This window comes from Magallana gigas, chromosome 9 (genome assembly GCF_963853765.1).
Source record: "Magallana gigas chromosome 9, xbMagGiga1.1, whole genome shotgun sequence".
Taxonomy (NCBI): domain Eukaryota; kingdom Metazoa; phylum Mollusca; class Bivalvia; order Ostreida; family Ostreidae; genus Magallana; species Magallana gigas.
The window spans coordinates 46,018,683-46,033,882 of NC_088861.1; the positions used below are offsets into that span (position 1 = coordinate 46,018,683).

Genomic DNA, 15,200 nt, shown 5'->3' on the forward strand with positions numbered 1-15,200 from the left:
GTATACAATGTGAAACGACCGAGTTCGTGGCCCTTTAAATACTGCCAACTCCTGTCATAAATAAGGTTATTAAGGAATCATTCTTTGAGTATTATGAGGTGATAATTTTGGTCGGGACGTGATCAAATCAAATAAAGCCCGAAGGGCTTTATGATAGATTTGATCACGCCCCGACCGAAATTATCATCAAAGAATGATTCATTATTACTTATATTTATATAATTTTAAACCATCGTACGATTAAATATTTAAATATAAATAAGCAAACCCTGCTGGCGCCTCAATTTGGCTTTATGAGTTATATAGTACAAAATCGATACGTAGTGTTATTACAGGCAAAGACACTGAAGAATGTAAATTCGTCAGTAGGAGCGAAACGTCTCGGTACGAATCGCCCCGTAACCCATATACATGTAGGTCTAGGTCATCTGGAACGCCTGCTAGATTCGCCATGTTTGTTGTACAAAGTGAAGCCAGAAGGAAGGCCTACGTGATCGGTCGTTTAACAATGCTGAAATGTTGTTTGTATGCAATTTTAATTATATTAACGTTTAACTTAACTGCTACTAAGTACAGTAACGTTACACATTGTGTTTTCCCCAAGTGTCTTGTATAAGGGGGTGTATTCGTTTGGTCGATTGGTCTGTTGGACTCTGCAGCTGCAAGAGTAGCTCGTTTGCAGTATGGAGATATCAGGTAGATATCATTATCTACTTTCCAAATAGCAGGTAGATGCTTGAGATATCCTGGACCAGTTCTGGAAGTAGCAAACGAATACACCCATTACTTGTTCAGTTGTTATAGGTCCAGTAGAATTACAATTACAATACAGTGAAGACTCATATAACATGCATAGATCTCTGCCCCCCCCCCCCCCCCCCCCTGCATAATAAGCACAACTCAGTAGACTGAGATGCATTAATGCAAGCTACAGGGGCCCCAATCTAATTAAAATTAGATGTTAGATCCGCTCGCTTACTCGCTACACTGTTTGTGTAGCGAGTAAGCGAGCGGATCCAACATCTAATTAGATTGCAGGGGCCCATGTCTTTAGTTGATTGCTTTACTACACATCTATATCATTTTGATAAAAGAAGTAAATGTAAAGTAAAATAGAAAAAAAACATCAATATTATAGAATCCTATTTATAAAATTTAATTACCATAACCTTTGATGTGGGATGCAAAAAATTTGTAATGATATTCGGTTTTTTAAACCAGCTTTTGATTTTAAAGCTGCTTGGTCCGATATTTTTGTAATTACAGTATCAAAATTTTTTTCATAGTACAAATCATTTATCTTAGAAAGTTATGGACTTTCTCCTCTTTACACCAGCAGAATCAGTCTCCTCTTAAAGTTAGAAATATTCAAAGTAAATAAAAATAATTTCTCTTTGGGCAAACGAAAAAACAAACCAAAATGCAAAAACCAAACCGCTTGGTTTCATTCCCCGAATGATTGGGGTTATTCAACCCGCATGCTTTGCATCGATTGTAAAGAAAGCAGACTTTGGAAATATTAGCGAACAAAACGTACATATGTTTATTTGTAATTTGTCTGATCATTTCGACCGTTATTTAAAGCGATGTCAAATTCGTAATACAACCATACCCGTCTCGTCGTCAGGGGTGAAATTTAACATGAGGCGAAATAACTCAGTATCTTTTAATGTCGTTTGTTTTGTTAGCAAATTTTGTACGTTATTTTCTTCATTGAAATTTTGCATAATTTACGGGTAAAACTACTGCAATGTCTATTATTATACATATACTAAGCATAGCCATCGTTTAAAAGCGTGCGTAAAATTTGATTTAAAATCGGACCAAGCAGCTTTAAAATAATGTGAGCTGGGCTAATATGGTTGAGGGTGATCAAATCCAATAAAGCCCGAAGTGCTATAAATGATAGAATTGATCACATCGTGATCAAACCATACTTGATCAGCTTATAATATTCAAAGAACGATTCCTTATTTAAGGAATGAATTCAATATTTATTTGTTTTATACGATATAAAATGGTTTGGGGCAGTTTATGCTTTATAAACCGCGAAGCAGTTTATAAAAAAGCGTAAACTGTTTCAAACCATTTTATATCGTATAAAACAAAAAAATATTGAATTCATTGCTTATAATTTAATTTTTTTACTGTTCATTGTAGATAAAAACGGTCATTTGACCCTTAAAATGAAGTAAAATTGTACAAAATTCAAACATAACGTCAAGCGTATTGATGTTTTTTTGACGTAAGTCTTACTATGACGTAGGCAACATTCTTTATACGATATAAAATAATTTTTTAGCCAATCAGAAAGCGCGTTACAACCAGAATTAAATTATTACTTAATATTTATATCATTTTTAGCAATTGTACGAAAAGTATTCATTGATGAAACATTGATTTGTAGTACATGTATTATCAAAGATGTTGAAAAATATAGATATTCCTGACTGATTTATTTGTTATTATTTATAGGTCTGTCTTTTGAGAATTTCGAAACTACACAATTCCACAGCTGAACTTCCATTACAACATCTGTAGATTGTCAACATGAACCAAAGCGTACAAGGTTTGTAGATGTCATGTGCTACAGGAATGTATCAGTAAAAATCATTATAAAGTAGACAGATAACAACAAATACTGCAGTTTCATCATCCACTAAGTTACAAGTCCATGAAACTGTAGATTTGATATAATTTGTTAATATTGATGCCAGCTGAATTAAATAAAACCACAGTAATTGTCATAAACAAATCAAACAGAATTTGCCTTTCCCTTTCACATACTTAAACCCCTTTGTGCCTAGAGCACATAAGGCATTAACCCTCGGACATGTAAAAAGCCTGAATTGTACAGAAACCAAATCCGAAGGTTGCCTTACATAAGTAATAAGGAATCATTCTTTGAGTACTATGAGGTGATAATTTTGGTCGGGGCGTGATTAAATCCAATAAAGGCCGAAGGGCTTTATGATAGATTTGATCACGCCCCGACCGAAATTATCACCTCATAATATTCAAAGAATGATTCCTTATTACTTATATTTATATAATCTTTAGCCATTGTGCAATTAAATATTTAAATATAAATAAGCAAACCCGCTAGTGCCTCAATTTGGCTTTATGACTTATATAGTACAAAATCGATATGTAGCGTTATCACAGGCAAAGACACTGGAAAATGTAAATATAAATGGATCCCTTACAGAAAGCTTGAAATTTATAGTGAATGGAAATTCTGTATAATTAGAATGTGGAATAAAATATATTGTGTAATTCATATTAATATTGAGATAACAAACTTCAATTTTAGAATATAGCAAGTTAGAGAAAGAAAAAAATCATGAAAGATTATGACTAACATTTAGCATTCAACATTTGATGATTGGAGGCTCTTGATTCAACAAAGAATGAAAAATATACTTAAACATCTTTGATATGTTGTGAATATAATTTTTACTTGCATATTTGAGGAGGAAATGATAATTTTTTATTTAATTCATAACATGTTATGAATTAAAAAAAAATATTTTTAAGGAATAAGAAAAAAAATGTGCTTGTATGTATTATGTAAATATGATAGATTCCAATAGGATTGAAATTAATGATAAACATGTATATTTCAGGCTCTACCCTGCACCATACATAAAGGACTTGACCATGGACCCTCGAAGCACTGCCCAGGATGTGGTGCGTTGTGATGTGTGTGATACTCCTGTCCCCCCACTACACTGTGACTTCTGTCAGACCAATCTCTGCAAAGCTTGTGTTGGAGAACACATGCTGGATTTATCCAAAAAACATCAAGTGGTACTGTTTCAAGACCGAGGATCCACTCCAAATTATCCCTATTGCTCAGAACATGTCAAAGAGCAGTGTAAACATTACTGTGAACAATGTGACATTTCTCTCTGTGTTTATTGTATAACAACTGGAAATCATCAAAACCATAACTTAATTGATATTTTCAGCATCACTGAAAGAAAAAAAATAGAATTACAAGAAGATATAAAAGAATTAGAAAAATCCCTCTCTCCTAAATATCAAGAGATTGTAAACATCCTCACAGTTCAGAAAGCTGATCTAAGTAAAAACTCTCAGAAATTGACATCAGCAATAGACAAACATGGAGAAGTCTGGCACAGAGAAATAGACACCATTATACAGAAACTGAAATCTGATCTTGATGAAATGGACGCCAAACACCTGGCTGTCTTAAACAAACAGGAAGATGAAATCACACGCACCATTTCTGAAATCACACAGAGCATTGCAGATCTGAAGAAGTTACTGGACTCCAATGATGTCAGCCGTGTCTCTGCCTACAAATCCAGGATTGCTGAATTCAGAAAATTGCCTCCTAAACTCACAGTTTCTCTACCAAACTTCACCCCTCAGAAAATTAACCCAGAACAACTTTACCAACAATTTGGTTCCCTGTCAGCATTCTCCATTACAACAGAGGAACATGGCTACACCATGGAAACCTCAGAAGCTGGATCCTCTCCTCTCAAACCACTGCTTGATGAGCCACGGATCATCTCCACCATACAGACACAGTATGGAGGCTTTCTTAATTATCTAACCAGTGTTACTTGTCATAGTGATGAAGAAATCTGGACGTGTAGTTATAATAATAAGATGATGAGTCTCTACAACCTGCAGGGGGAACTAGTGAAGTCAGTCCAAACCAAGTCAGGGAACGCTCCACATGACATAGCAGTGACAAGGAGTGGGGATCTAGTTTATACTGATTACGATAGAACTGTGAACATAGTGAAGAATACACAGATACAGACAGTGATCAGACTACAGGGGTGGAGACCTCGTGGTGTCTGTAGTACCTCCTCTGGTGACCTCCTGGTTGTCATGAACAGTGCTGATGATAAACAAACAAAAGTTGTGTGTTACTCTGGCTCCACAGAGAAACAAAGTATTCAGTACGACGACAAAGGACAACCTCTCTATTCATCTGGTGACACTAAATACATCAGTGAGAACAGGAACCTAGATATCTGTGTGTCAGACTTTGTAGCCCGTGCAGTAGTGGTGGTCAATCAGGCCGGGAAACTCCGGTTTACCTACACTGGTCCTCCCTCTACTACCAAGGGATCATTTAAACCACGCGGCATCACAACAGACAGCCTGGGTCGGATCCTGACAGCAGACCGTGACAACCACCGTATCCACATCCTGGATCAGGACGGACAGTTCCTCCGCTACATTGACAACTGTGATTTACAGGAACCACGGGGTTTATGTGTGGACACCAGAGACAACCTCTTTGTGACTGAGTACCACACAGGTAAAGTGAAGAAAATACAATATCTGATGTAAACACTGTGTGTGTGTATTATATGTAAACAAAGTGAGTATATATATGATGTGCAAACAGTGTGTAATATGTATTATACACAAACAGTGTATGTGTAGTTATATATCTAAACCTGGTAAATTAAATGTGTGTATATTTTATACATAAATAAACTGTGTATATTTATATTTATGTAATTAATGTAAACAAAATGTGTACATGACATGTAAGATATGTTTTTATTATTATTTCTTATGCAAATTGTTGACATTGTAGTCCTATTCATAAGGAAATATATATGTTTATGTGCTAGTTATATTGTTATCACCTCTCAAACAGGTGTATCCCCTTGTGAAAATGATTAACAATGATGACATTTACCAGACGTCCAATTTTTCCTAAAAATAGTTTTCAATTTTGGAAATTTAAAACTGGATATACAATAACAGAGTTTAAACATTTATTTGAACCATATCACATCAATATTTTTGCACATATTGTTGTAGTAACTTAGTAAGTATTATTTATGAGCCTGATGTATCAAAATAGAATACTGGTACAAAAAATGTGATGATTGTATCGTGTTTGGTCGTTTGTTAGAAATGTATGGACTCAACCTTAATTCATTGCGTTTATTCTATAAAATGGCATCTTATAAAAATGATTTGGTAAAATTAATCATATGTTGACAGATTAATTTTCACAGTAATTGTCATAAACAAATCAAACAGAATTTGCCTTTCCCTTTCACATACTTAAACCCCTTTGTGCCTAGAGCACATAAGGCATTAACCCTCGGACATGTAAAAAGCCTGAATTGTACAGAAACCAAATCCGAAGGTTGCCTTACATAAGTAATAAGGAATCATTCTTTGAGTACTATGAGGTGATAATTTTGGTCGGGGCGTGATTAAATCCAATAAAGGCCGAAGGGCTTTATGATAGATTTGATCACGCCCCGACCGAAATTATCACCTCATAATATTCAAAGAATGATTCCTTATTACTTATATTTATATAATCTTTAGCCATTGTGCAATTAAATATTTAAATATAAATAAGCAAACCCGCTAGTGCCTCAATTTGGCTTTATGACTTATATAGTACAAAATCGATATGTAGCGTTATCACAGGCAAAGACACTGGAAAATGTAAATATAAATGGATCCCTTACAGAAAGCTTGAAATTTATAGTGAATGGAAATTCTGTATAATTAGAATGTGGAATAAAATATATTGTGTAATTCATATTAATATTGAGATAACAAACTTCAATTTTAGAATATAGCAAGTTAGAGAAAGAAAAAAATCATGAAAGATTATGACTAACATTTAGCATTCAACATTTGATGATTGGAGGCTCTTGATTCAACAAAGAATGAAAAATATACTTAAACATCTTTGATATGTTGTGAATATAATTTTTACTTGCATATTTGAGGAGGAAATGATAATTTTTTATTTAATTCATAACATGTTATGAATTAAAAAAAAATATTTTTAAGGAATAAGAAAAAAAATGTGCTTGTATGTATTATGTAAATATGATAGATTCCAATAGGATTGAAATTAATGATAAACATGTATATTTCAGGCTCTACCCTGCACCATACATAAAGGACTTGACCATGGACCCTCGAAGCACTGCCCAGGATGTGGTGCGTTGTGATGTGTGTGATACTCCTGTCCCCCCACTACACTGTGACTTCTGTCAGACCAATCTCTGCAAAGCTTGTGTTGGAGAACACATGCTGGATTTATCCAAAAAACATCAAGTGGTACTGTTTCAAGACCGAGGATCCACTCCAAATTATCCCTATTGCTCAGAACATGTCAAAGAGCAGTGTAAACATTACTGTGAACAATGTGACATTTCTCTCTGTGTTTATTGTATAACAACTGGAAATCATCAAAACCATAACTTAATTGATATTTTCAGCATCACTGAAAGAAAAAAAATAGAATTACAAGAAGATATAAAAGAATTAGAAAAATCCCTCTCTCCTAAATATCAAGAGATTGTAAACATCCTCACAGTTCAGAAAGCTGATCTAAGTAAAAACTCTCAGAAATTGACATCAGCAATAGACAAACATGGAGAAGTCTGGCACAGAGAAATAGACACCATTATACAGAAACTGAAATCTGATCTTGATGAAATGGACGCCAAACACCTGGCTGTCTTAAACAAACAGGAAGATGAAATCACACGCACCATTTCTGAAATCACACAGAGCATTGCAGATCTGAAGAAGTTACTGGACTCCAATGATGTCAGCCGTGTCTCTGCCTACAAATCCAGGATTGCTGAATTCAGAAAATTGCCTCCTAAACTCACAGTTTCTCTACCAAACTTCACCCCTCAGAAAATTAACCCAGAACAACTTTACCAACAATTTGGTTCCCTGTCAGCATTCTCCATTACAACAGAGGAACATGGCTACACCATGGAAACCTCAGAAGCTGGATCCTCTCCTCTCAAACCACTGCTTGATGAGCCACGGATCATCTCCACCATACAGACACAGTATGGAGGCTTTCTTAATTATCTAACCAGTGTTACTTGTCATAGTGATGAAGAAATCTGGACGTGTAGTTATAATAATAAGATGATGAGTCTCTACAACCTGCAGGGGGAACTAGTGAAGTCAGTCCAAACCAAGTCAGGGAACGCTCCACATGACATAGCAGTGACAAGGAGTGGGGATCTAGTTTATACTGATTACGATAGAACTGTGAACATAGTGAAGAATACACAGATACAGACAGTGATCAGACTACAGGGGTGGAGACCTCGTGGTGTCTGTAGTACCTCCTCTGGTGACCTCCTGGTTGTCATGAACAGTGCTGATGATAAACAAACAAAAGTTGTGTGTTACTCTGGCTCCACAGAGAAACAAAGTATTCAGTACGACGACAAAGGACAACCTCTCTATTCATCTGGTGACACTAAATACATCAGTGAGAACAGGAACCTAGATATCTGTGTGTCAGACTTTGTAGCCCGTGCAGTAGTGGTGGTCAATCAGGCCGGGAAACTCCGGTTTACCTACACTGGTCCTCCCTCTACTACCAAGGGATCATTTAAACCACGCGGCATCACAACAGACAGCCTGGGTCGGATCCTGACAGCAGACCGTGACAACCACCGTATCCACATCCTGGATCAGGACGGACAGTTCCTCCGCTACATTGACAACTGTGATTTACAGGAACCACGGGGTTTATGTGTGGACACCAGAGACAACCTCTTTGTGACTGAGTACCACACAGGTAAAGTGAAGAAAATACAATATCTGATGTAAACACTGTGTGTGTGTATTATATGTAAACAAAGTGAGTATATATATGATGTGCAAACAGTGTGTAATATGTATTATACACAAACAGTGTATGTGTAGTTATATATCTAAACCTGGTAAATTAAGTGTGTGTATATTTTATACATAAATAAACTGTGTATATTTATATTTATGTAATTAATGTAAACAAAATGTGTACATGACATGTAAGATATGTTTTTATTATTATTTCTTATGCAAATTGTTGACATTGTAGTCCTATTCATAAGGAAATATATATGTTTATGTGCTAGTTATATTGTTATCACCTCTCAAACAGGTGTATCCCCTTGTGAAAATGATTAACAATGATGACATTTACCAGACGTCCAATTTTTCCTAAAAATAGTTTTCAATTTTGGAAATTTAAAACTGGATATACAATAACAGAGTTTAAACATTTATTTGAACCATATCACATCAATATTTTTGCACATATTGTTGTAGTAACTTAGTAAGTATTATTTATGAGCCTGATGTATCAAAATAGAATACTGGTACAAAAAATGTGATGATTGTATCGTGTTTGGTCGTTTGTTAGAAATGTATGGACTCAACCTTAATTCATTGCGTTTATTCTATAAAATGGCATCTTATAAAAATGATTTGGTAAAATTAATCATATGTTGACAGATTAATTTTCATGATATAAGCTCTAAACCAAGTAGACCCTTAAGAAAAATTCTGTAAAAATCTCATTTTGCTAGTTTTCTGCTTAGGTCTGTCAACTACAATGTCAGATATCATTAATTTCTTTAATTTTTGAACATGAATTTATGATTTTTTAAACACGAAATAGCTTCTGTCTCTAAATTTTAACCGATTTTATTAGAAAAAGAAAGAAAAATTGGGGGTGAGGGGACCCATCAAAACAAAGAAGATATAAGGATATTTGAGATCCCGGTTATTAAGAATTTTTGTTTTTCCCTTTACTTTAACAGAATCGAGTTTCTTAGCATTAATAATTTTTATCTCTCATACAATACATATATTACAGTTTCAGTTGCTTATTATTGCCATTGTTTACAACAGCGATGTAGAGCAAAATCAATACCGGAGATCTAAAACTCTATGTAAAAGTCGAAACAATATTGTAAAATCCGTATTGTGATGTAGTGTGATACTCGGACTACTTTAAGAGTATACAATCTGCCCCTGGTTTTCCCTGTATTGAACATGTCAACAAACAAACTGATGAGGACATACATGATCTGTACTGTTCTGTTCTGTACCTACTGTGTGGTCAAGAGACAAACTGTTCATTTTATTTCGTAGATGAAAACAAACAGAACGGTGCCCCTATATTTGATGCATTGTTTGATTTCTGTAAGGTAGGCGGACGGAAGTAGAGGTAAAATCAAGTTGGATTAGTATAAATTCATTCACCTGAAAAATGAAATACTGGAGAACTGGTGAGATGTACATGTATATTATATCTCGTCATGACCAGTAGTCAGAATGTATACTGTTTATCTATTAATATGAAAGGCCATGCTTCCTTTATTTTGGTACCAATGTGATTATTAATATTTTATCAATTGACTTCTGAAAAACTCTTGTATATTTCATGCTTTTACTCGATTTTTGAAATAATAAATGTCGGATGAATCGAATGTTTTGTTTCATTGGTAATTTAGAAATGTGTTTTTTTATATTTGTTACTTAAGAAGAAGGAATAAATTTTGAAGCCAGTTGCCCCCCCCCCCATTTCTGCCACTGCAGTGGCGTAGCTACATTGAAGCATAGCTAGCATGTGCTCACAGTTTTTTCTGATTCTCAATTTTTTAAAACATTATTACACCTCCCGCAAACAAAGTTTGGGAGCTGGGTATATAGTAATCACCGCAAAATTTGTGTCAAGTCCATATCATTCTAAGGGAGAAAGTTTGAAAGTTCAATTTTACTGCACAAAAATATTATGACTTGATCATGAGGGTGTGTCATGACCTTGACCCATTGTAAATTGGGCAAGGTCGCTGGCTACTTCACACAAACATTGTTTATGACCTGAAGGTGTGTCATGACCTCGATCGATGGTCAATTGGGCAAGGTCACTGGCTACCTAACTCAAAGATTGTTTATGACTTTGGTGTGTGTCATGATTTTGTCCCAAGGTCATTTGGACAAGTTCAAGGTCATTAGAAGAAAAAGTTCATAATTCATGTCTGCTGTATGCTGTTCCTTTGGAGAAACATTGGAAGTTTTTTTTTATTATATAAAACTTGCTTATGATTCATAAACTTGACCCAGGGTCAATTGATTAAGGTCATTGTCTTGTCTGGGCCATATCTTGTAATTGAAAATGATTAGAAGATAAAATTTGACACAAATAGCTTGTGATTTTTATATATGTCCTGACTTTAGCTTTGGTCATGTCTGAAAGTTCAATGTTACTATAAGACAGGATGCATCTATTATTTTCTAATAAAGAAATACTTGAGTTTTGATATTTTCTTAGTGAGGGAGAGGGTAAAACCGGGTATCGTTTGTGAGCTTGTTTACAGTACCTGAAGAAGTGCAATTATGCTTAACCGATAAAATTTTAAAAGGAAGATAGCCAAGATTTCTTCATTGACAGATTTTTTCGGTTGTTTTTTTTTTCCTTGTTTTTGGGGTATCTGCTGACTTGTGATTTGTTTTTAGATATTCGATTTTATGAAGACAAAAGAACAAAAAGTATATCTTCGAAATAGAGCTTTTTAAACTATTGATACCGCAGTCATTCCGTGTCGTGTTTTTTTTTTTAGGGGGGAGGGGGGTGTACCTGTGTCAGCTCCTCTTATGCAGGGCCGAATTTCGTAAAATGTTGCATGCATTTAAAACACAATGTGTAAATGTGCATATTACCAAGAAATTCTGATTCCATTATTTATCTGAAAATTTCAGTACATTTGAACTTTGGATTTTTTAATTTTTGCAAAATATTTAAAGGGGCATGGTTACAATTTAAAAAAGAAGAAGTATTTTTACAGTTTTTACAGTTTAAAATGCAGTGTCTTCGTTGAGTTGTAAACAAGTTACAGGGCTTACATATAAAAAAAAATATAATATAATTTAAGCAAATTAAACGTTTTGTACATTTTTTATGTTGAAGTAAAAATTCCAGTTTAAGATCTAAAATGAATGTGTTTATGCCTTAAATGAGCAAAAGATAGACACGTCAGCTTGAAAAAGATTTTTATAACAGGGCACGAGCCTTGTTTACATGACAAAGAAGTGTGAGTCCTGTATCTCGCTTATAACTTTACGAATGACTCAAATTTTATTTGATCATAAGAAATGCATTCTTAAAGCATTGTAAATAATAAAAACAGAAAAATAGAATTTGATCAAAATCGTGACCATGCCCCTTTAATTAATATAGTAATGAACAGTTTGAAAGCACAACTCTTCCTAAACCGCTGCACGAAATTTCGTTAAACCTTTATAATTTCTTATGACATATTGACTGTGCAAGTGTGCATTTTACGAGGAAATTCTGATTCCTTTATTTTAATTACAGCGAGTTTTGACAATTTTAAATTGAAAACTTTGCTGTTTGTAAAGACAAAAGTACATTATGTATAGATGTACATGCTTGCAGAAAGTTTTGATGTGATGAACTACTTTTGGGAGTTATCTATGCTCGTTTTAAAATCAAATTATTTGTGTATTTAATGCATATTGCCTTTTATTATGCGTAGCATTGTCACGTAATGGGGGAGTGTGAGCTTGTTCACTTTCGCTTTTATTGAAAAATGTGCCCAGCTTCGGGGGGGGGGGGGGGAGGAGGGGGCTGCGCCCCACACACCCTTGCTTACAAATATTTTCAGTGGCGTAGCGCCCTTTACGCAAAAACGCAAATGAATACACAAAATGTTGCAAAGCATAGGTCTTATGATTTGAGTTTCCTATTGTTTGCACGTAAACAAATCGTATTGAGACTCCACTGAATTATAATCTGCATATTAATTTAGTATTCAGTTCTCATCGTAAACCATGCAATTACTACGATTCCGGAAAATACCGTCATTCCATACTTTACATTAATTCATACTTTTTATGCATCTGGATTTAATTTGCGTTTACTACGTAAGAAATCTGCATTGATCTTAATCAACAATTGACCACTACAACATTAAGTAAATATGTTTTACTGAAGGAGAACCCTGAAAATCTATGTAAATAGAGGTAAGTGAAAATAATGGGTTCACGAAAATGACCATATTTTTCTTAAACCTCAATAGAATTGGCAATATTTGGAATGCTTTTCACAAGTAGAAATCGATGTCAATCAGGTCATTGATGAGTTTGCCTCTTTAAAACACCGAAAATGGAAGTTCGTTTGAATCATAAATTAATATGGACGAGCTATACCTTTGACTTTCATGATCTTGGCTTAAAGAATGATCTACAATAAACTTATTAAAATGAGATGAACAACTTTTAACTCCTTTCAAGTTTAAATATTCATACTAAAATCTGAAAACACATCAAGTTTTGAGTGTTTGTCCGTAATTGTATTCTGTCAGTCTATACTTACATGTAATTTAAAGTCGGCGGTCGGGTGATTAAAATTTTGACAAAGTCACAATGAATTGTGATAAACTTGATCAAAATTTTGTCATTTAGGTAAGTATGTTACGGTTTGAATAATAGACATGTTTCAAAACGCCTATTATATTTAGTCATATGCAGTTGGTTTCCGCTGGGGTATCAGTGTTTCATATATAATTACACATTCTTTTAAAATTCAACATTTCCCTTACACATACAGTATGTAAAATTGTAACATTTTGAGACAATATCTCATCATCAAAAGCCTGTAAATCTAAAAGCTAAAACCTAAAATCCAAGAGCATCGGGGGTCTTGAAATTTTAAAGAAAATATTCGAAGAGTACCAGGTAAATAATGTTTGTCTAGGAATTCAGCAACTTTTGTTCATATTTATTGGAATCATAATACTTTAAAAATGTCATATCTTTAAGGCTGTTTTGTCATTCAAATAACATAAAATCCAGGAGCTGGATCCGCTGGGGGGTTCAAAGCGGCCCCCAGACATCCTACCTTTTTTTGAATACAGTAAATTAAAAGGTAGCTACGCCACTGATTTTGTCCCTGATCGGCTACGCCACATTCTATATCTTTATACAATAAACCATGAACGTGTCGCCAAAATCATACACACTCTTGCTCTTTCATTTATATCACGAATCATCATATTGTAACCCCCCCCCCCCCCCGCCCGCCTTTGACCTACAAGGTATACGTTACGGGATGACTCAACTTCGTCAATTCTTGTTCTAGCTTACTCCTGACTGAGTTTGATATCTCAATTATAGCCAATATTTTCTCATGTGTTTAAGACCCCTAAAATTTGACTCACAGGGATCATGATTTGAACACAATTTCATACATCAGGAAGCTTGTATAAATATTTCGATGAGTACATGCTTTCTTTGATTTTTCCTGTGGATATCATGCGCGAATCCAGAATTTTTTCAGGGGTCCTATGGATATTTGAGTTTGCAAGGGGGGGGGGGGGGGGTCGATGCATATTTTCGGAATTTTAAAACTAAATATATTTACATTTTGTCAGTGTCTTTGCCTGTGATAACACTACCAATCGATTTTGAACTGTACAGTCCAATATAAATTCAAATGACGTATAATTGGGGCGCCAGCGGGGTATGCTTATTTATATTTAAATATTTAATCGTACGATGGCTAAAAATTATATAAATTAATATAAGTAATGAGGAATCATTCTTTGAATATTATGAGGTGATAATTTCGGTCGGGGCGTGGTCAAATCTATCATATAGCCCTTGATTCGGTCTTTATTGGATTTGATTTCGCCCCGACCAAAATTATCACTCATAATGCTCAAAAAATGATTACTTATTCCTTAAATAAAGAAATATGGTTAGAACTGGATCGTGTAGATTTCATTCCTGTTAGTTTCTATAGAGCTGTGATTTTCAATTGGTTTTCTTAAGAAACAAAATACTTGATATATGTACATGTATTGTAAATATGATACATGTATATATCAATGGTCCAATGTTTGTACACCTCAAAGCACACCTATTTAAGTCATTAATTCACTATGTCCACTTTACATTTAATGTTGCTTTTGTACACATTTTAAAAGGAGTTGGATAATTATTATACCATACCAGTTGCAAAATTATTACAAGATTTGAAATACGTATGTACATGTTACGTCACCTATTTAGTTATATATGGAATGATCTACCACTTCATATCAGAAGTTTTCCATGCCTGTCCTCCTTTTCAAATGCTCTAACACTTTATGTCAGAAGTCTATCTTTCCTGTCCTCCTTTTTTAAATGCTTAAAAAATTATTGTAAAACCCCTGAAACAGTTCCACTCATATGCATGGAATTGAAATAAGGAATAAGGAATCATTCTTTGCATGAGTATTATGAGGTGATAATTTTGGTTGGGGCGTGATCAAATCCAATAAAGCCCGAAGGGCTTTATGATAGATTTGATCACGTCCCGACTGAAATTATCACCTCATAATATTCAAAGAATGATT

General features: G+C 34.4%; 1 protein-coding gene across 2 annotated transcripts; it reads left to right on the forward strand.

Moving 5' to 3' along the window:
* Positions 1 to 387: 387 nt before the first annotated feature.
* LOC117691616 (E3 ubiquitin-protein ligase TRIM71) lies at positions 388 to 5,470 on the forward strand. Of its 2 annotated transcripts, none has more exons than XM_066072566.1 (3): positions 388 to 525; positions 2,476 to 2,569; positions 3,627 to 5,470. In XM_066072566.1, exon 3 carries the CDS (start codon positions 3,661 to 3,663, stop codon positions 5,335 to 5,337), a length of 1,677 nt encoding a protein of 558 aa, XP_065928638.1. In that variant the 5' UTR covers positions 388 to 525; positions 2,476 to 2,569; positions 3,627 to 3,660; the 3' UTR covers positions 5,338 to 5,470. The 2 variants fall into 2 exon arrangements, with proteins under 2 accessions (XP_065928638.1, XP_065928639.1); XM_066072567.1 differs by lacking the exon at positions 388 to 525 and adding an exon at positions 591 to 696.
* Positions 5,471 to 15,200: the final 9,730 nt, after the last annotated feature.